Source organism: Bombus pascuorum, chromosome 1 (assembly GCF_905332965.1).
Source record: "Bombus pascuorum chromosome 1, iyBomPasc1.1, whole genome shotgun sequence".
NCBI classification, from domain to species: Eukaryota; Metazoa; Arthropoda; class Insecta; order Hymenoptera; family Apidae; genus Bombus; species Bombus pascuorum.
The window spans coordinates 20,359,377-20,380,395 of NC_083488.1; the positions used below are offsets into that span (position 1 = coordinate 20,359,377).

Genomic DNA, 21,019 nt, shown 5'->3' on the forward strand with positions numbered 1-21,019 from the left:
GAAGCAAATGTCAACTATACGATACAGAAGTAACTGTAAGATAAATTAATGCAATGAATTACACATCTAGAGTAAAATTTTTAAAAAATCAGAACGTAATAAATTCCATATTACATTGATGTAAAGTTTATCTGTGGTTTTGTACAGAAGCCCTTATGATAATAAGTGCAATTTAAAATCAGGCATTAGATCTTCTTCTTATAACTATGTTCTATAGTTTAATTTCAACATATATTTCTAGATATTTTCAAGCAAAAGCTTTGTAAAATAAAAAAGATAATATAACAATTATTTTCCTATAAAAATATATAAAATTCATTTACGAATTGTTATGTGTACCGTCATAATCTTGCAACTTATAATTTTAAAGTTTAATCCATTTCTTGTTAAATTTAAGTCTATTTTCCAATTTATCATTTAATTGAATATTTTAAATATTAATTAGTACAATTGTGTATTTATTTTTAAATTATTAACTATTTACATGCTACATCATTAATCATCACATCATCACGAGCAGAGCGCTTAGCGCTCCACCTGTAAGAAAAACGGACACGCAATATTCTCTATAATTTAGTTCAGCAGTTCTTATATTCATTCTACCTTTTGTTTATCAGGGATCCTCTTTGAATAATTTTTTATTATTGTGGATCCCTAAGACTTAACTCAATATTTAAATTCTTAATGTGCTAAATTGTATTTGAAACACTCATCAACTGCTCATTAATAATCTTTTTCGCGATAAGAGATTCATTATAAATAAATAAATGCAGTAAATAATTTTTATTCGTATAGTACAATAACTTGCGTATGTAAGGATTTCGTAATTCCCCAAAAGTCTGCCACAGATTAAGAATCGCTATTCTAATTAATTAATTATAATTAATTAACAATCACAACACGATTATTCATTTTCTATTTACTTCAATAAAAGAATGAGTTATAATGTGATTGGTTAATAACATGTGTTTCATTTTGCAATATCAGAAGTACGAAATAAGCAGAAATGTTTTGTTAGCGTTTCCTTGCATCTGTAATATTGTTTAAAGTAATGGAACTAACAATATTGTGTTTAACAATAGACTGTTTTCAATATTTTAATATAATTTCTATATATTAGAAATTATATATATATTGTCCAATTGAAGTATAAATACATATTACGCACATAAAAAACAACAACATATATGTACATGTATATGTACATAACCTATAAAATATTCATTAATTGATTAATACTTATAATTATTATTTTAGACGATGTCTCAACGTACTAAAGTTATCCAATTATACAAGACGGTATGAAATATAATATTACAACTTCGTTACAATTTATTAAAAAATTAAATATATTATTTTAAAATAAAATAGTTGTGCGATATATATATATATAATAACACATAACTAAAATTACATATAAAAGAAGATATTGTTTATCCATTTTATTATGAATACAAATGACAATATTTTTTATGCTTTTAGCTCTTGTATATGGGTCGTGACTATCCAAGAGGTTATGATGTTTTCAAAAGAAATCTAAGAAGAGTTTTTGAAAAAAATAAACAAGAACGTGATCCTGAAAAAATTGATAAAATGTTGGCTCATGGTAATTTTGTTATCAAAGAATTAGAAACATTATATATGCTACGCAAGTATAGAACTTTAAAGAAAAGATATTATAAAGAATGATATTATATTACATTATGTTGTACTCATATGTTTAAATATAGACACAAAATACAAATTAAAAATTAATTTTCCTTATAATTTTATTTTTCAATCAATTTTATGGTTTCTATTTTTAAAAATGAAATGATTCGTATATCATGCTTATAAATACAATTAATGTTTTTACCAAACCTATACATTTGTTGTTGTTATTTTATTGCAAAACAATGCAATGTTTTACAACATAATTGTATGATTATTGATTTTACTATCAACTGTTTAATCATTCATTATCAGCAGTTATTATCACCAGTTGTCAAAAATGGTGGCATAACCTATATATTGTGAAATCTAAACAATTTTTAGGTGTGTGGTCTTTACAAAAAAGGGTCTTTACGTGTGTAATGATCTTTACAAAAATCGAAGTTTTCAATCTTAATTACTAAAAATGTTTTGTTATGAATTATAATGTTGTAAGTTTATAAGATTCATAAATATGGCCATTTGTGTAGCTGTAATCGGAAAAGATGTAAGTACACATCTTTTAAGGTTGGAATGTTAATAACTGTGCAAAATCTTTAGTTAATAAATGATACAAATCAAAAAATATTGTGATTCTGAACTTCGATAGCAATAATAATATGTGTTCCAAACTACTTATTTGCAGAATTCTCCAAAATATATTAGATGTGTAGACGAATCGTCAGCATTGCAATTTCATTGCAAAGTTCTTACGTCAATTGATATTATAGAGGAAAAATTAAATGTTAGAAATAAAACTGCTATTGATATACGAGATTTGTATTTAAATTTATTATATGCTACTGAAGAATATAAAATGTAAATATATAACATATATTGCATTTTCAAATATATTATGTTTTTTAAGTAGTAATTCATTGTACAATTTCAGATATGGTTATGCTACTAATACAAAAATCAAATTTATTATTGTGTCTCATTCATCAAACACGTCTCTGAGAGATAATGATATAAAAATGGTAAATCTTTTATAGATCATATGATAAAAGAACTATATTTAATATATGTAAATCTATACTTTGCAGATTTTTAAGAAATTGCATGCAGCTTATTCTAATGCTGTATGCAATCCATTTTACATTCCAGGTGATCAATTGAATTCCAAGTAAGTTCATTTAATTTAGTTAATAGTATTACTTTAATGTATATAGCAAATTTTAATATATTACAATCAATACATATATATCATTTCAGGTCTTTTGATTTAGCAGTAATGGATATAATGGGTATTAAAGCACCTTTTTGATAGATTATATTTGAACTTAATATATTGTGAATATATTTCAAATAGGTATCATTAAATTATGTAAAAATTATTACAAATCTTTTTGCTTTGATAAAATGTATAGTAACTTATTACAAAATTTATTATGTTAAACTGTAATTTACCTTTTTAGTCTTTAACTTTGCATTACTATAGTAAACTTCTGTATTTTCTATCCATTTCTGTTTTAGGTATTTTTAAGAAATGGTAACTCTTTATTATTTGTTTTTTGATAATTTTCTGATATGCAAAGATTATTTAGTAGCGAATTTTGTTGTGATAGTAACAAGTGATCATTATGTTGATAAAATTTTATTTTCATGATTGAAATTTTCAACAGAATTGAGTTTAATATTGAAGGTTTAAAAAGAATATTAAATAATAAACACTGAAAGTATTTTTAAAATTTGAAATTAAATAGTTTATTTATCTAGAAATCTTTTAAGGAGTTGAAGGAGTTATAGTTATGAAAGGAATTTGAAATAATTTAGGTACCCTGCATAATTTGCACACTGGCGACCGTTTTACATTGAATCCTAAAAAAATTAAACGTTACTATATAACAAATTGTTATTAGTTCTTACAGTGAGATATAATTTTTGCATAAAGAAATTATTTTCATATTTATGTGTTTATATTTAAATATTATTTATTTATTTATTTAATTTAAATATTAAGATTACTTACTCTCATTCCTGTTTTCAAGTAAATTATCTGCTTTTTTAAAAATTTCTTTACTTAATATTTCGATCTCAGTTGATATATTTGAAGACATATTAGTGGTATCACTTATCTCACTTATATCACTGGTGGTAAATATCTTTCTGCTCGTCCATTTATTTACTATTTTACGAGGAAAGAAATGTTTTAATTTGCCTATACATCTCCCAGAGTACTCATGAGAATCGTTCAATTCTGAATTGCTACTACTTTCATTGGAATCCTCCAATATTGTAATTAATTGCTCAGAATTGAATCTGTCTAAAGAAGATGTATTAGATAAAGATGAAACTTTGCTTTTACTATAGTTATTTATATTATTAATTGAAGTTGTCGACATATTATTAAATTTTTGTGTTTGAAATATTGGGTCATTATTATTTATTTCAAAAGAACTGTCCGATTTGTCTGTTAAGTTGCTATCATTTGATAAAAACTCATTGCTTGAATGTTTGTTAATATAAGTTTTGCCTAATTGTTTTGTAGAGTCATGTCTTCCTAAAATTTCATCGAACATCTGCCTTAATAGTGTTCTTAATGAAACATCTTTATTTGCCTTGCAATTATCTTTTTCAGTGTCCATGTCTTGTTGGTGTTGCAAATTACTTGAATTTTGTAAATAATCATTCGTAAGATTATTGCTTACACAATCTGAATCAGGTTTTGTACGAGGTAAAGAAAACAGACTTGTGCTATCATTGTGTTCAAATATACTTGAAATATGTTTGCTTCCTTTTGTATTAGTTGCAACTGATATGTCGATTTCTGTGTCTTCATTCCTTAATGAGAGACCAGAATCTAATGCATCAGGAAAACACTCGTTACCCGAGTATGAAAAAACCTCATCATTAATTGACATAAACATAGCATCATTTAAATTTATTCTTGAACTTGAATTTTTGCCTAGATAAAATAATATACTTTAATTATTTGCAGGAAGGTATTCTTGCTTTTAGATCGTTAAAATTTTCCTTATTAAAAAATACATTAATTGTTAGCTAATGAATTGAAATTAAAACAAATTTTGTCATAATTGTATTAAATAATATTTATGTTATAAACAAAATATGAATTTTCATGCAAAGAATATGTTTAAAATAAATTTCTGCCATTCATTTTTTTTTATTAAAAAATATTGCCACTCACAACTATATGTTTTATCTGTAGAACTTATGGAATTCGCTTGTTCCATATCTTCTATTTCAACTTACTGTTTTCGTATACTCGTAGTCGTTGATCTTTTGACGTGTATCGGATGAGAAGAAATGCAAATACTACTTTGAAATACGTTATATTTAACTTCCAGAGTGTTATGTTTACTAACAAATTTTGAAACACACAATGAAAAATATAATTCCAATAACTTATAATTGACAATACTATTCACTAAAAAAGATTTTATTATAACGTAAGATTTAATAAAAGACTCGATCTTTAATATAAACAATACATTGCAAAAGATATAAAATTTCTTTACCAATTAATGTCGAATAATTCAATGATAGTTTTGTAGAATTAAATTTGATTGAAAATGAGAAAAGGTCACAGAAATGGTAGGTTCCAAAATTAAGTTCATTAAAAACAACAAACGATTTTCTCAATTTATAACACAAATGATATCATTTAATACCAAACAATCAAATAAGATCAATATTATGATTAACGACATGGCAAAAATTATTTTAACAATTATATTAATTCATGCTCCAAAAATTCGTGCTCACAAAAAACGCTGTAAGAAGCTTTTAGATTTATAAACTTCATCTTTTATCTTTTATGCGTTTTCCCCTGTTTGAGGGAAAAAAACAAGGTTTCGAATTACAATTAAGTTTTATGTTTTCAAAATTATTAACTTGATTAGTTTCATAGACAGTTCAAGAATGGCGCCGATTCATGGACTACAAAACCGCCTTAGAACTTAACTTAATTTTTTCAAATATAAAAATTTATTTATTAATAAATAGAAATGTATAGAAATAAATTGATTTTTTTTTAATGCTGATTTTTCGTATCGCCGAAATCGTGCCGCTTCCTATGGTATCATATTCTCTTGATATAAAATCACAAAATCGGTCGAAGGTATTTTCCAGGAGCTGAAAATTTCTACAAATTCTTAGAGTATGAAGTCGTTTTCAAGAATCGTTAAAATTGTGCTATCTCTTATGTTATCATGTTTTCCTGATACAAAATCGCTATTTTGACCGACATGTTTCTCGTTCGAATAACAAATTTTTGTTCTGTGTCTTTTTTTCTTTCAGAAAATGACGTCATTTCTAGGAATTTTGAAAGGTCTCAAATACCTATTACTTATATATATATGTACTTACCAATACTTACTAATTTGGTCGAACTTCTTCTTCGTATTCTATAACGTATTCCTTAAATTAATGAAAACTGGAAAGGAATTGGTGATTATGAATGTTGAAAGGGTTTTAAATGATTAAATATTATGTTCATCTGCAAAATAAGATTGTTTTATTCAGTCCAATTTACAAGTTTACAGTAATTGTACAATTCTACAATGAGTTCATAATTTTCTGTATAATAATTTACATAAAACCAAAGTTGACGCTCTACAAGTAACAATCCAAACTCAAATTCCCCAAACGAACAAACACACAAACACAACGGAATACATTTTATATTTACAACTCACTTCATGTTATAAGTATTGATGTTGCCAGGACTGATAAAATCGCAAAAATTTAAGACGTTCGAGCAAATTATCTAATATTTTTTGTTTAATATTATACACGGTTATTGCTTTTTTCTTTTCACGTCGTTCTTGTAAAACTTCACATATAACAAATATAAAAGTTTCACGTAATATTACATTCATTGTTAAAAATAGTTATGTGTTCCTTACGTTACTAGCATATGTGTTGCGTTTGTAAATAACTGTGTTATCGATTATTCAGATTTTGTCGTTGCCATATTTTCAATTTTATATAAGTAGGAATTCACGAAGTACCACGTGATTGTCGTTTACAAATGATCATTGTGATGAAAGTTATTGTGTTTAGTATTATGAAAAAATGAATGATATATAATATATGAAAACCCAGTTTTTCTCTGAGCATCTCAAAACGTATTCGTCAGTTTTCGTTAAATGTTTGAAAATTGATTTTATGAGACATATTTATGTAACACGGCACTCTGAATTAGGTTATAAATACGTTGAATCTTAACGTACTTTTGTGAACTAGTCTCGTCTTACCTGCGTTTAACGGTAATCGTATTAAATATCTAAATGTAAGTTTTCATGTATTAGTAGATTAATAGATAATGTATTAATACATTATTAAGTTTATAATAAAATTATATATCAATATTATCATTTTATAATTTTTTGCATTAACAGTGTAAATTGTTTAATTCAGTTCATAAAATGCCTTGGTAATTAAATTTATTTTGGTTTATTAAGTGGGAATAAGTAGAATATAATAGTTAGACTACACATTTTTATGCAGTTTCATATTTTTAAGAATCCAGTTAAAAAAGTAGAGCTTCTGCAGAAAATTGGTTGTTCTGCTAAGTATTATAGAATGTATTATAGTTTGACTATTTTACACATTTTAATATTATGTGCATTTGTGTAAGTTTGCTTACTTTTAAATTTCCTATAAATGCATAAAAATCTGCAGTGTAATGATTATTTATGAATTTTTATGCTTATATAATTACAATTATACAGATAAACATCAAAAAAATGTTTTGTTTTAAAAGATATATATTTTTAATATTTACAAATTATATTTATAGTTTATTAATTTATTGCACATATCACAAGTATGGAAAAGCAAGTGACAATTAAACAAAGATTGACTGCTGTGCAACAGATATAAAAATATGCGAAGTAGTTCCAAAAAGGAAGATACTAATGCAAAAAAGAAATATGTTTTTTTCACTGATCCTGACATTATTGTTCAACGTGCTGAAACATCTGCAGCAGTAAGTTAATTTTATATTTTTGTTTTTATGTCATATGTATTGCAATGATCTTATAAATGAAAATAGTTATAATAATTATTATCTGTATATATGTATATATATATTGTTAAAAGTATAATCTAATAAAATATAATTTCAACAGCAGCAAGATTATATTACCAAGCAGCTATCTAAAGACAAACCACCTCATGTTCCACTTCAATTTGACTTGAAAAGTCTCGAGAACTTATCATATCATTCTGTCCAACCATATCCTTTCACGTTTATAAGTGCTCTGAAACGAAAACTTGCTTTAAACGATGGTTCTGAAGTCTATAGAAAAACACATGAATTAAATAATAAAAATGCAATTAAGTCTCCAACAATATTAGAGTCTAATAGTGTGCAGAATTTGTACGAAGTTGTACAAAAAATGGATTTTATAAGGCCATTAAAAGCACCAGATCTGAAAATTTCTGCAAAGAAATTAGATTTCTCTAACAGAGAAAATTGTGCATCGAAAGAATTGATATCACCAAAATTTGAGACACCTACAAAGGAATTTCACGAAAGAGGAGAGAAACCAACAAAGAGCTTTGAACGAGTTCAAAGAAGATTAGATTTCTCAACATCAGATGTCTCATCTACTATTAACAGTGAAGTAGAACCACTAAAGGTGCCAAATATTTCTATATCTTCAAATTTATCAAAGAAGAAAGAATGCATTAGAGAAAATTCTAGAGAAAAGGAAAACAGATCTAAAAGAATTAGAAAAGATGAATCCTCATTCTCTAAACAAGATGATACAGTACAAGACTTCCTTAGAAGATCCAGGAGTCCAAGACATGCTTCTAGGAAGGATTTTTCTAATAACGTAAGTGAAAATACATTAGGTATAAAATTAAAAAATGACAGATTGTCATTTCATATTCCACGGGAAAGTGATTTTGTTCCAACAAAACCAAGACCAAAAAACTTTGCAACATCAACTGCTAAAAAGGTTAATGATAAGAAACATAGATCTATTAATACTAGATCTTTAAAGACAAGAGATATCTCTTTAGAATCTAAGAACAGATCTTATAGTAATGAATCACTTTCCGAACGATCTTCAAAATTATCAGACAAGCTCACAGTTAGAGAGTCTAGAAATATGTTTGAAAATTTGGATTACAAACATAAGGATGATTTACATACATTAAAACAAATAGATGATCAGAAATATATGTTTTCATCAGAAAGCAGACAAGTTCAACAACATAAAATAACATGTCAATCACAAGGAAAGACAGGAAATGTATTTTTTAAAGAGCAGAGTAAAAGATTCGAAAAAGTAAAACCATCAACAAGTAAAATGGATGGTAAAATGTATATAATAAACTCTAAGGAGTCTGAAAGTATAGAGAGTGTAACTGATTCAAATATTAGTGTAAGAACTCAAAGTCCAATCACCGTCTCTACACAGCAGATGAGAAATAAAGATTGTGAAAAAATTGCACAAAGTATTAACATTAGTAAATCAAATAAAGCTACTGAAGATTCAAAATATACAGATGATTCTTTGACACAATGTACTAGTGTAAATACAAAGAAAGAAGAAGAATCGTTTACACAAAGTGTTGCTACTACAGTTAAACAAACTAGTAATAGTAATGAATCTAATTTAAACAACAGTATTTTATCAAGTGCATTATTAGATCCAAGAAGAATTTCATTTAGAGATGAAAATCGTTCACAGCAAGAGGACTTTTGTGATTTAATTACGCCAGATATGAATCTTATGCCTCGATCTAAGCGAAAACGGCAATTTATGCAGAATAGTAATATAGAAGCTGATTTTAAGTGTTCAAAACATAATATAGCTAAAACTGAAACAGAGCCAGAAAATATTTCATTGGTAAGTAAATATGTACAGTATACATTGCCATTTTATTTAATCTATGCATTATGTTAGAAAAGCAATTTTACAATTGTAGTTACATCCAACTGCCTTACACATGCAATTTCAAGCTGAGCTGCATCTTCTTGATTCATTTAATGAATCACTGAGGCAAGTCATGGATGTTGAAAAGTGTTTATATAATGTTAAACATGATCAAGAAAAAGAGTTACCATTACAACATAATCAGTCAAATGATCAAATAAAATCACATTTTTCTAAAGCAATGGATGAAAGAAATATTGATAATATGGAACATTGCAATGAAATTAGTAGATCACAGAAACATGTTGCCATTGATAAAGGTAGAAGATTTAATAAATTATTTATTATAATATATGAAAATTATTAATTACTAATAAAAGTATTAATATTGACATAGCGTTTCCGACTCACAAAGTACATCATATTACAAGTCAAACTATGGGAAACGAGTTTGACAATGTAAATAAAATAACTAAACCAGTAGTTAAAGCTGTAGAAGTACAAACCCAAACAGTGAATGACATGGCAACTCAAACAGATATACGTCCAACTCGACGAAATGTACAAAATAGATGCTCGGAGATATGTGGAATACCATACGAACAAGAATTCATTGGAGACAGTGAAGTTCCACATCTTTCTTTAGATTCGATAGAACAATTTGAAGACTTAGATCAAATAGAAGAAATATCGTTACCTAGTAAATTAAGAACGATGTCTGAAATAAGCTTACATGAAACTACGTCGTCTATACGGACAGAGACTGGAACGGAAATTAGCATCTCCACTCGAGACGTAACTTGTTCTTTTAATAAATATCTAGATCTAGAGGTAAGTATAATGGATTAAAATTTCCATATTAAAAATAAATTGAGATTAAATATATTGCGCATTTTTGTAGATTGCACAGCTCATAAAAGACGAGAAACAAAGATATGATAAAATTGAGATGCTATTCAAATCTCGTGAAAAAACATTAAATGATCGAACTAAAAAGTTAGTGAAACTAGAAGAACAAAAACGGGCATTAAAAGATACTGGGCAAGATAGTCGTGTTAGCTCTGTGAAAAAGAAGCAGAGAGCTTTACTTTTAAAATTACAACAAGAAAAAGACGAAATGAACAGGTATTGCAATTCTTTGTACTTAAAAGTACTTTATTTAGTTTTTACATATTTATAAAGATTATGTTTTTAGATTAAAAGAGCTTCATAAAATTGCAAGCCAAGAACGTAAGCTTATGTTACAAAAACAGAGAAACATGTTTAATCCCCAAATATCCACTAAAAATATTTTAACAAAACTAAAACGAAGTGCAGATAGTCAGTCTCCAAGGAGATTATCTGGACCTATGAAAGGTTATGATATAAGGAGTAATAGTTCTATGAGTTCTCTAGTTGATTCTGATAAATCTCAGCACGATCGATCTCAAACAGACGTGCGCTTGCAAATATCAGAAAACGAATCACACTTTTCTAAAATCGACTTACCAAAAAGTAATAAATTCACGAATTTCATTGAGGGATCTAATACATCGTTTTTAAGATCGGATAAATCCGATGAAGCTATACAAAGCAATGTGTCTCAAGAAAAATGTCTTTACAAAACACAAAGGGATGGAAACATATCTAAATACGAGATAAAGTCAAGAAAATTTGAGGAAAAGATGCCCAAGGTGGACGTTATAAGACTGAAATCGCATCAACATTCTGTTGACCCAAAATTGATGTCGAATCATTCCATAAGCATTCCTGGGAAATATCTTTTTGAGAAAGAAAAATCTCCCGATATGTTAGAAGTACAACAGAATCTAAACAAATCTATCTCTGAACATATTAAATCAGAATCTGACACTTTAGTAGAAGAATTATCTAAAAAATCAAAGCCTTCTCAAGTAATTGATAATCATTTTCAGAGTATAGTGTCTCCAAGAGAATCATTGAAAGCTATTACTACGAATAGCGAAATTTTGTCAGAAGAAGTAAGTTCTGTTAGTCAAGATACCATATTAAAAACATCAAAATCATCTCAAGTGTCTGAAGACATTTTACAAACGTATTCGAAAAGTTCTAAAAGAAGTAGTAAATCAATTCCGACCGATATGTCTAAAAAGACCCAATATAGTTCCGAATCTAAATCAAATTTTAAACGCAGAAGTTCAAAATGTCAAAAAAGCAAATCGTCATCTAGCATACTCACCGAGAATATATTACGATCCAAGTCCAATTCTCAAATGTCAGAAGAGCTTGTCAAGCATCATAATAAACGAACAAAAATGGAAAAGGAATTTATTCAATTTGATAAGAACGATGAAACTGCACTTATGGATAAACATACAAAAGATAAGAATTTCAAATTACTAACAGATAGGATAGACGACTATGATAGCAAAGAGAATGTATTCTGTCAAAAAATGTTTGATAAAAGTGTAAACTCCTATGAAAATTCCTTTTGTAGCCAAGACAAGAATGTGCATAATTTCGATGAGACATCCACAAAATCTCAGATCAGTAATTTCGCTATTTCTCATCATAGTTCCGGAGAGAGTGACAGAAATTATTCTAAATCCGTGGTTATTAGATCGCAAGATCATAATTTGAAAACATCTAAAAAGCTTGAGCAGTAAGTATATGTTTAGATTAATTTGTATATTTATATATTTTATCGTTATGATTTCGGAAAGTGTTTCTAATATGATGTTCAAATTAAATTAATAAATTTGTGAATCACTAGAGATATGTGTAAGAAGTCTAATAATAAACTGTGTATTCACACTATGAAATGAAGCATTGTAAAAATAGATTCAGTGCACCGACGATTTGCATTCCACCGTTATTGCAGTATTCCACTGTAGTAAAGAATATTTGGCTTACTTCTTACACCTAAATAATTGTTTTTAATAATTTCGAATTCTTGCAATTCTCATACAAATTTTTTTTTGTAGTTATTTTAATCGATATGGAAAATGTATTCGTGTTATCGGATGTGGTTACATTTTTTAGAATTTTGAACGCACGTGAAGCTGCACTTACATCGCGGAAAAACTGTGTGGAAGAATGGATGGCTTGGCATGCGAAATTAAGAAATGAAGAAGATCGTGTTGCACGAATGGAACAAGCTGCACTTAAACTTGTAACTGCAACATCTAATGTTTTTTCTCAACAAGGTAGCTTTATTGTAGAGTTTTTTCAAATACAACTTCATACGTGTGTATAATTCATACTTCGTACGTATTTTAAGATATATTATCGTTTATCAAAGCTGTGAGAAATTTTTCAGAAAAGTTCTTTATTTATTTTTAATAAGAACCAATAAATAAATCAAACCTATGATTTGTTCCTTGCAAATTTTCAAAGTAATATTATTAAAGTATATCACGTGTTTTCTACGTAACTAAATGAAAGATTTAATAAAAAATTATTTATGTCAGTAATAGTAAAATTTCTTCATGAATGAACAAATACTTCTAAACGATAATGTGTATAAAATATACTACTTAATAATTTGCATTGAATCATCTATTTTATATAAATATACATCTTTTAACTCTGATAACTATCAGAGAGGAGTATGTGTCATTTTATAGATACTACTATTTCATCGGACACGAGCGATATCGAAGGAAGAATAGAGTTACTCACTGAAAAATTAGCTGAAAGACGAATAGAAATGTCACGTTTGAAAAGGGAAGCCAGGAAACAGACGAAACAAAAACTTCGGGCTTTAGAAGCTAATTTACTGCATCAAATCAAGGTAGATAATTTAATATTGTTGATAGATTTGAATATGATTTATAATAAATTTGACGAGATAAATCTTATATGTTACATTTATTGAATGATTTGTTATGTTCAAACAGAAATATGATACAACGATTTATGAAATGCGTAAGAAACTGGAGTCGAAAAAAGGATCTTCTAAAGACAATGAGAAATTAGCGATAGAGTCCAAATCTTTGGCAGACTTCAAAATACCTGAGATTCCTCTGAAAAAGCTACAGGATATGTTCAAAAGTAGCGATTTGTTGAGGTCTAGGTCGGAATCTGATTTATTTTCCACGAAAAAATTACCAGTAAAAGATTCCATAAAAAATATTAATTTATTACGAGATGAAATTATTGAAGCTAAGTATGATAGAAATCACTCTGAAAAGATGCTTAAATCTTCAAGAAGTATGAGAACATTAGAACAACCAAGTTCCGCAAAAATGAGTACGGTAAATCACCGCACTCAATCAGTTTTTGATGAAATCATATCAGAAAAAATTGAAATTGATAAACTTGGTTCTGCTGCGATGTCATCAGTTTCAGATGGACGATCTGACAAAAATATTCCTTGTGAAACTGGACAATATAAAGATGAAATCCGAAACAATCAAAGTATTTCTGAAGATATTAGAACTGAAATTAATACATCGAAGTCTGAAACAGATATACTTACACAATCAGAAGCTAAGCTTTCTCAGCATGATACTACGATTCAGTCTGATTTAAAGGAGTATAAATCCGATTTTGATACGTTTTCTGAACAGTCTCAGGCTAGAACTATTTCATCACAACATTCAGAACATTCACATATTTCTTCGAGAAAATCCAGTAATATTCAAAATTCTAATGTAGAAATCAACACTGAATCTGTTAATGAAAGTCTTGATTTTTCCAAAAAAGTAGACTTTTTGCGTTTAAATAATCAAAATTTGAATGAGGATATAAGCTCATTGGAAAATGAACTAAAGATACTTTCAGAGATGATGTCGCGTTTTAATAAAAAATCAAACGAAGAAAGAAAATATGAGTCACAAAATGAAGAGAGAAGTACATCGAAAGGAATATCAGAAATACTTTCAGTATCTGATAAAAATAACGAAGTTTATGATGAGGAAATCGTGAAAGAAGACAAAAGCACAGATGTAGAATTATATGAAGAGAAGGGTAATTCTGACATTCCACAGTATTTAACGAATAATACAAAATTGAAATCGGTTACTAACATCAGTGATAATAAAAGTATAACGAAAGAAGACGATAATGTAATATCTGTTATGATGCCTCAAAATAAAATATCGCCTTCTAAGTCAAATATCCAAGAAATTGATTATAAAGCGAGAAGCAAAAAAATTTTAAATGAAATCGAGAAATCTATAATATTAGAACATATTAAGGCAACTAAGGATGATCTCAGTCGCTCAGAGATGTTAATAGAAAATAATAATTTAAGCTTGCGTAAAAAAGACGAAGAAGTGTCTTGTGATACTTCTGTTGGAATCAGATCCATATCCGAAATTTGTTCAAAAACAATGCAGAATGAAGAATGTATAAATATTATGGAATTTGAAACAGTACATTCTGAAGAAAATGTTGATGCAAATATTGAAGAAGATTCGGTTAACTCATATAATTTAGAGAGTCATCAATCATTGGAGTCAAGTAAAAGTTCTTCATTATTCTTAGAAAAATCCAACTTAGCTGAGAAGAGTAAGTCTTCAAATCAATGCACAAATATCAATCATAGTTCAATAATAAATGTACTTAATATAGAAACTCAGTCTGAAAATAAAAATGATTCATCTCTTAAACAAGTTCTGCAGGATATTTCAAAACAGACAATAGTTACAGAATATGTAAATGAATTATTAAAAAGACAAATTTCTCCGCAGTTATCAAATTCGTCCAAACAAAATGATAGTTTTAAGGAACCAATAGATTATATGGAAGATACAGTGAATGATAGTAAATACCAAAATATAAATGATATATGCACAGTTTCAAAAATAGAAGGTTCAGAATTATTCTTAAATGAATCCAAAGAATTTAACGATAATAATAAGAATGAAATTTCATTTCTACAAACTGATACAGGAAAACCTAAAGAAATTTCTCAAAAATCTGTTCAGGGATCTAAACATGATGCCTTTGATCGCGCTTTAAGTATTAGTAATCAAGAAGTCGATAAGAATGGAAGTCAGACAAATGAAGGATTTATTAATAAAAGTTTTGATAAAGATAATTGGACCACATCTGATTCATTTGATATTCATTCTGCATGGAAAAATTCTCAAAGTCAAATTTCAAAATTATTCAATGATGACTCGAGTATATTATCAAGTTCAAAAGATACATTCCAGTCAACTAATGATTCTAAAAATCAAATTAACGCAATCACCGATATAGAAGATATAGAAAATATGTCACTATTTATTCCAAAAAGTGAATCTACGAATATTGACATATATGGAATCAAACTTGATGAAACGATATTAGATTATCATTTTGAAAGTTCTGATAATAAAGCTAAAAATATTTTGAATATAATTACGAAAGATAACGATAAAGAGCAATATGAAGAAGACACTGTGCACAGCATAGAAACCGATGATTTCCAAAAGGCTATTTATGATTCTGTGATTAAGATACTGGATAAGGTTGAAAAGAGCATTGAGGATAATTCAACAAGAGAAAATATTGAGAATCATGCACATAGTATAGGAAGTAAAACTAAAATAAAAGTCACAATAGAGGAAAAAGAGAAACCAATTTTAAGTAGTTTTACCTTACAAGATAAATGTTTGAAAGAAAATAAAAGTAACACCATTGATACTAATGAAGAAGTCACTAACAGAAATGTCAATGAAGAAATTATAACTAATGAAGTTAGTACAGAGGCTGCTATAAGATTAGATGTGCACAGAAAAATCAAAGATGATGATAATACATGTCTTAGTGAATCCAAATCTCGAGAAATTATCATAACAGAATTAGAACCCGGGAGTGCTGAAAGTGAATGTTTATCAGAACTCGAAATTGATGCTAAAGTAGAATTAGCAGAAGAAGAACTTATAGAAATAAATAAAAGTGATGACAAAGAAGAAATACAAGACAAAATAACACAAGAACAAAAATCCTTGGAACCCATAATAGAACAAGATAGTTCTGATGGTGAACAGCTTGATAATTTAGTTGAAGTAACTGAAAGTGTATTGGATGTTATAGAAAAAGAGACTAAATATTTTACAGATTCTATTACCGAATCAGAATCGACTTCAGATAATAAAACAGATATTCAAAGCGTTGAAATACAAAAAAATAAAATACAAAGTAATGTAATTCCTTCCACAATAATAAATAATGTTAAAACAGTAGAGAATATTGAAGTAATTGTATCGGATGTCTCGCCAAATATAAGGGATAAAACCTTTGATATTTTGAAAGATCCAGAGTATGAAGATATTTCAGAAGAAAGTCTTGAAGTTTCTGAAATATTCGATAAAAGTGAACTTCAAAAATCTGCTGTTTTACGAAAATCATCTTCTATACCGGAAAGATATGAAGCAATACAAAAATCAGGAGAAGTATTGAAAATACTTGATGAAATTGCACAGAAATTTTCATCAAGTTCAGAAAATGATATAAACAAACTTCAAGAAAAGAAATATATTTCTGGGGATAATCAAAAATTACAAACTGAAATTTCTGATACAGATAGTATTGCATCCTTAAAAGTAGATAATAAAGCTATTGATAAACACGAACAACCTCTAATAAATAATTTGGAAAGCCAACAGTCTAAAACAGAAGCACTAGGAAAAGAAAATCAATTGATAAAAGCAGTGATTAATCCAAATAAAACAGAAGAAAAAGAAAAGCAGGAAAAAGATGTATTATCTGAGTCAAGTGAGGGCAGAGATACACCAAAAGGTGTATCTGAAATTGAAATGGATTCTCCTAGAGATCATAATGATTCAAGATTGGATATCGACGTGTTAAATGATGATTTATTAAGTAATTCAAACATAGAAAATCAAAATGCAGATTCGAAGAATACATTCCATGCTACACCTATTGTTGCAACATCTGAAAAGGATATAGAAATCATGATAGATAAATTAAAAGGTATGATTTTTATTTATCATAACTATTACATTACTATTAAATTAAGGCTATACAATTTAAATTTTAGTAAAAATATATTTTTAAATATCTATTTCATAATTCAATATATGGAGGAGTATTTCTTTCATATTTTGTAAATATTTTTTAATTTTTTAATCATAATTCTTTATATTAAATATATATATATATAAGTTCAAATTATTGAGTTGTAAATTATATCGTTATTGAATGAATATATGAATATGTAATACATACATATTTTTACGGTATTAAATACATATTGGATACAATCAACTTAGTTTTAATATTATTTATATAATTTAATGCATAAATGATAATACATTCTTGCATATCACATACATTACAGAGACACATTCTGATTTTTATGTTGGCTGTGTATTCCTGTGCAAAGCATTGCCTCGTATAGCCATGTATTATTTATTTTCAGAATAGCAAAGTCGAGATAATAATTACTTAAAGGTAATACAACACGAAACTTTGAATGAAACAAACATTGACTTGTTCCTTTTATACAAATCAGTGTTGCATGAGTGCTTGATATTTACTTATTAATTTCTGTATGCACAAAAAAAGCCTGTAAATATTGTGCAACACAACACAATATAAAACATTGTATCTTCTGTTCTCTTTAGATACTTTTAAAAGAAAATGACTATTGTATACATATATATGATCTTGGAATGTATAATTTTATCACAGCTTCATACTGTTTTATTAATGCATCAGAATATTTTTTTTATCCATATTTGGATGTTTTCTTTTTTTTTTAAAATCATCAAAGCACCTAATAAAAGTAAAATGTGAACTCATAATGTAATGTAAAGATTCGTGTTGCTTTTCCTAGACAATTTATTTATAAAGCTTTTCATGAATTTGTATTATTTCACATTTTTATTTACACAGCCTCATTGAAACAACCTGGTATGGAGGCAGATTGGGAAGCAAAATTGCTTCGCATTGAACAACTTCAAATTGAGTTAGAGGTAACAATTCATTCCTGCTATCTTATTATATTGTTTACGTAAAAATCGTTCTCCTATACATATATCATCCCTTTATAATAGATTAAGAAATTAGAAGCAGAGGAAGTATCTTTCTATGTTCGAGAAATACCAAACAAACCACCACCTCCGTACACACCACCTGGTGGTGGTGCAAGAATTTCAACATCCCTTGGATCATCTTCTCCTCCTCCAGCCGTAATTCCCTCCAATATAGAAGAATTAACGGCATTTACTGAAAAAGCCACGGCTATAATATTTAATGCCAAAGAGGCTGGTGAAGATATCATGAGCTTAGAAGCTCCTCCTGAAATCTGCGAGTTAACCAAAGAAAACGACGAGACTGTAAAAAAGGATAGAAGAATTTACAACACATTCCTCTTTGATCTGTGCAAAGAAACAATCGCCGAGGTTTATCAGGCCGAATACGAAAAACCAGGTCCAAGTTGGACAAAACCAAATGTGAAAACAAAACCTACAATGAAAATCCCTAAGACAATACAAGAGCTTAATGCTTATGTGAATAAGGAAGTGGCCACGTTGTTCGGTTTCAAAACGAAACTGCAACGGGAAAACATGGTGATGCGTTGGAGCAGAAAACGAAGGGACAGGGTTGATGAATTATTGGCTAGAGAAGCTCAAGCTGAGGAAGATGAATGGACGAAATTCCATCATGATGAACTCGCGGTAAAAAATGGTCTTACTGTAACTATATTAGATACTCTGTTAATGGAGACTGTGAATGTAGTTAAAGTGGCATACGCAAAAAAAAGAAAAGTAATGGTTTAGTTTCTCTCTTTATTCTTTCTTTTTTGCAATGTTATGACTAACGACTGAGATTACCAATATATATGAAATACGGAACAACCATTTAATTATGAAAAACAGTATATATTATTTTAAAATTCAGTAAACTGGCCTGAACTGCCATATTTTAATGAATTTATATAATAATTAATTTTGTGTGCCCTATACATGATCTGTAGGCTGGTTCCTATTTATTTCTTTGATAAACCAATCGTAAATACGAAAATAAAATGTGTAAGGGATTCATTTCATGAATTTTAGAATTGTAGAAGGTATTTGTGTATCAGTGTGTAGAACTCGATAATCAAACGCTATAAGTTCGTTTTGTTAAAATTAAGAAATAATTATTACAGCATATAGTACATAGGTTTATCATACTCTATATTCACATATATTGGGATATAATAATATACTTAATATAGCGGAATCCCGTTGATATTTAATTTTAAGAAGAACATATAGTGTTGTTGCTTTAATAACTCTGAGCGTTTTGTTCGAGTAATTTTTCAAGTAATATTATTTTATGTAGTTATTAATAACATGTTCCTTATTTGAGTTGTTTCACTTTTATATATATTTTTGACTTTTATGTAATAAGTACAATTGTAACTTATTTGTTACAGAAATATTATAAACATTTTGATTAAGTGTTATACAACGTTACTCAAACAAGTATTTATTAATTATTCAAACATATTAAATATTCGAACAAAATGCTCTTTCGGTTATTACGTGTAACCATTATAATTGTGTTATAGAAGACGTCGGCTATGGAACGTAGATAGTATGTTCTTATGAAGCCACATCAGATTTCGTAGAATTATGCTCAACTATGTATAATAAAATTAACAAAATTTCAACTAAAAGACTGATATTTCGGGGCCATTTCGATTCAAATTAAAAACATTTTAGAAAGATGCATAATTATAAGTAGTCGGTAGTTGAACGTTGGCTATTAATTGGCATTGAAAAAACTCTCCGAATTGACTATTTGCAACAAGGAGATTGCTTCATTTTTCTACTGTAGCCCCTTTATTACATAAGAATGAATATATGAATGTAAAAATAAGATACTACTTTTGAGCTGTCAACTGCAACATGTTAACGAACTGGTAAATCAGTTACACATTTTAATCTAATTTCAGTTGGCAATATGCTAACTCTTATTCTGTCGGACCTAAGTTTATATTTGTGGTTGTGATGTCGATTTAATATCCATGAAACGATAGAAATGACGAGTTCATTACATGAAAGTATAGAAGCGATAGGACAAATGAAACATTAGCTTTAATTACCATGAATTGTCAGTTATTGATACTGTGTGATGAGTTCAAGTGTTTAATTGATTTATTGTACGTCTTTAGAAAACATCGTGAACTCTGGTCTTTTAATATATGCCCTTTAAAACTTCTATATTTTAGAAATGTACATACAATGATAAGGTTCAAATTGTAGAATACTACGTTTTCCTTCGTAGAGATTTCTACCAATCTGTTCTTAACAATTTCTTAAGTTTTTCGTCTATTATATGAATTTCTTCTAACTTCAGTGTTGTCTAGCTTCACTTTTTTTTTTATTTTGCAGTCAGTTTGACAATCTGAGATTGATTGCATACATAGTTGTTATACATACATAGATATTGTTCGCATACGTAGTGTTGAATATGTACTTAACTAAGGTATAATATATTTTATAATAAATTTTTTGAAAAATTTATGGTGACTTTGTTAATAAACGAAAAATAGAACATATTTT

At 27.8% G+C, this 21,019-nt stretch overlaps 4 protein-coding genes across 7 annotated transcripts; 3 read left to right on the forward strand and 1 right to left on the reverse strand.

Moving 5' to 3' along the window:
- The first annotated feature begins 930 nt into the window (after positions 1–930).
- Positions 931–1,755, forward strand: LOC132907488 (electron transfer flavoprotein regulatory factor 1). Its single transcript, XM_060960647.1, has 2 exons — positions 931–1,299; positions 1,483–1,755. The coding sequence occupies exons 1-2, from the start codon at positions 1,261–1,263 to the stop codon at positions 1,687–1,689; spliced, it is 246 nt and encodes an 81-aa protein (XP_060816630.1). The 5' UTR covers positions 931–1,260; the 3' UTR covers positions 1,690–1,755.
- LOC132907483 (trafficking protein particle complex subunit 2-like protein) lies at positions 1,512–3,026 on the forward strand. Its single transcript, XM_060960633.1, has 6 exons — positions 1,512–1,606; positions 1,982–2,197; positions 2,336–2,508; positions 2,582–2,669; positions 2,736–2,815; positions 2,905–3,026. The coding sequence occupies exons 2-6, from the start codon at positions 2,165–2,167 to the stop codon at positions 2,954–2,956; spliced, it is 426 nt and encodes a 141-aa protein (XP_060816616.1). The 5' UTR covers positions 1,512–1,606; positions 1,982–2,164; the 3' UTR covers positions 2,957–3,026.
- Positions 3,027–3,369: 343 nt separating this feature from the next.
- LOC132907433 (putative uncharacterized protein DDB_G0267716) lies at positions 3,370–5,250 on the reverse strand. Of its 2 annotated transcripts, none has more exons than XM_060960552.1 (3): positions 4,841–5,250; positions 3,662–4,597; positions 3,370–3,510 (listed from the first exon to the last, which is right to left on the reverse strand). In XM_060960552.1, the coding sequence occupies exons 1-3, from the start codon at positions 4,884–4,886 to the stop codon at positions 3,416–3,418; spliced, it is 1,077 nt and encodes a 358-aa protein (XP_060816535.1). In that variant the 5' UTR covers positions 4,887–5,250; the 3' UTR covers positions 3,370–3,415. The 2 variants fall into 2 exon arrangements, with proteins under 2 accessions (XP_060816535.1, XP_060816544.1); XM_060960561.1 differs by having other exon boundaries at positions 4,906–5,249.
- Positions 5,251–6,517: 1,267 nt separating this feature from the next.
- On the forward strand, positions 6,518–20,978 carry LOC132907320 (centrosome-associated protein 350-like). Of its 3 annotated transcripts, none has more exons than XM_060960288.1 (12): positions 6,518–6,946; positions 7,457–7,645; positions 7,788–9,521; positions 9,601–9,868; positions 9,946–10,379; positions 10,450–10,673; positions 10,744–12,168; positions 12,549–12,712; positions 13,109–13,299; positions 13,406–17,435; positions 18,360–18,439; positions 18,521–20,978. In XM_060960288.1, the coding sequence occupies exons 2-12, from the start codon at positions 7,544–7,546 to the stop codon at positions 19,244–19,246; spliced, it is 9,378 nt and encodes a 3,125-aa protein (XP_060816271.1). In that variant the 5' UTR covers positions 6,518–6,946; positions 7,457–7,543; the 3' UTR covers positions 19,247–20,978. The 3 variants fall into 3 exon arrangements, with proteins under 3 accessions (XP_060816271.1, XP_060816279.1, XP_060816287.1); XM_060960296.1 differs by having other exon boundaries at positions 13,133–13,299; XM_060960304.1 differs by lacking the exon at positions 18,521–20,978 and adding an exon at positions 17,884–17,915.
- The last annotated feature ends 41 nt before the right edge of the window (positions 20,979–21,019 follow it).

Bases quoted from the DNA above. Each gene is read 5' to 3' on its own strand.
- LOC132907488 (XM_060960647.1), top strand. From the start codon at position 1,261: ATGTCTCAACGTACTAAAGTTATCCAATTATACAAGACG. The intron at 1,300-1,482 runs GTATGAAATATA...TTATGCTTTTAG, and splicing joins TTATCCAATTATACAAGACG to CTCTTGTATATGGGTCGTGA.
- LOC132907433 (XM_060960552.1), bottom strand. From the start codon at position 4,886: ATGGAACAAGCGAATTCCATAAGTTCTACAGATAAAACATATAGTT. The intron at 4,598-4,840 runs GTGAGTGGCAAT...TATTTTATCTAG, and splicing joins TACAGATAAAACATATAGTT to GCAAAAATTCAAGTTCAAGA. The intron at 3,511-3,661 runs GTAAGTAATCTT...TAATTTTTTTAG, and splicing joins ACTTGAAAACAGGAATGAGA to GATTCAATGTAAAACGGTCG.
- LOC132907320 (XM_060960288.1), top strand. From the start codon at position 7,544: ATGCGAAGTAGTTCCAAAAAGGAAGATACTAATGCAAAAAAGAAATAT. The intron at 10,674-10,743 runs GTATTGCAATTC...TTATGTTTTTAG, and splicing joins GAAAAAGACGAAATGAACAG to ATTAAAAGAGCTTCATAAAA. The intron at 17,436-18,359 runs GTATGATTTTTA...TTATTTACACAG, and splicing joins CATGATAGATAAATTAAAAG to CCTCATTGAAACAACCTGGT.
- LOC132907483 (XM_060960633.1), top strand. From the start codon at position 2,165: ATGGCCATTTGTGTAGCTGTAATCGGAAAAGAT. The intron at 2,198-2,335 runs GTAAGTACACAT...ACTTATTTGCAG, and splicing joins TAGCTGTAATCGGAAAAGAT to AATTCTCCAAAATATATTAG. The intron at 2,509-2,581 runs GTAAATATATAA...GTACAATTTCAG, and splicing joins GCTACTGAAGAATATAAAAT to ATATGGTTATGCTACTAATA.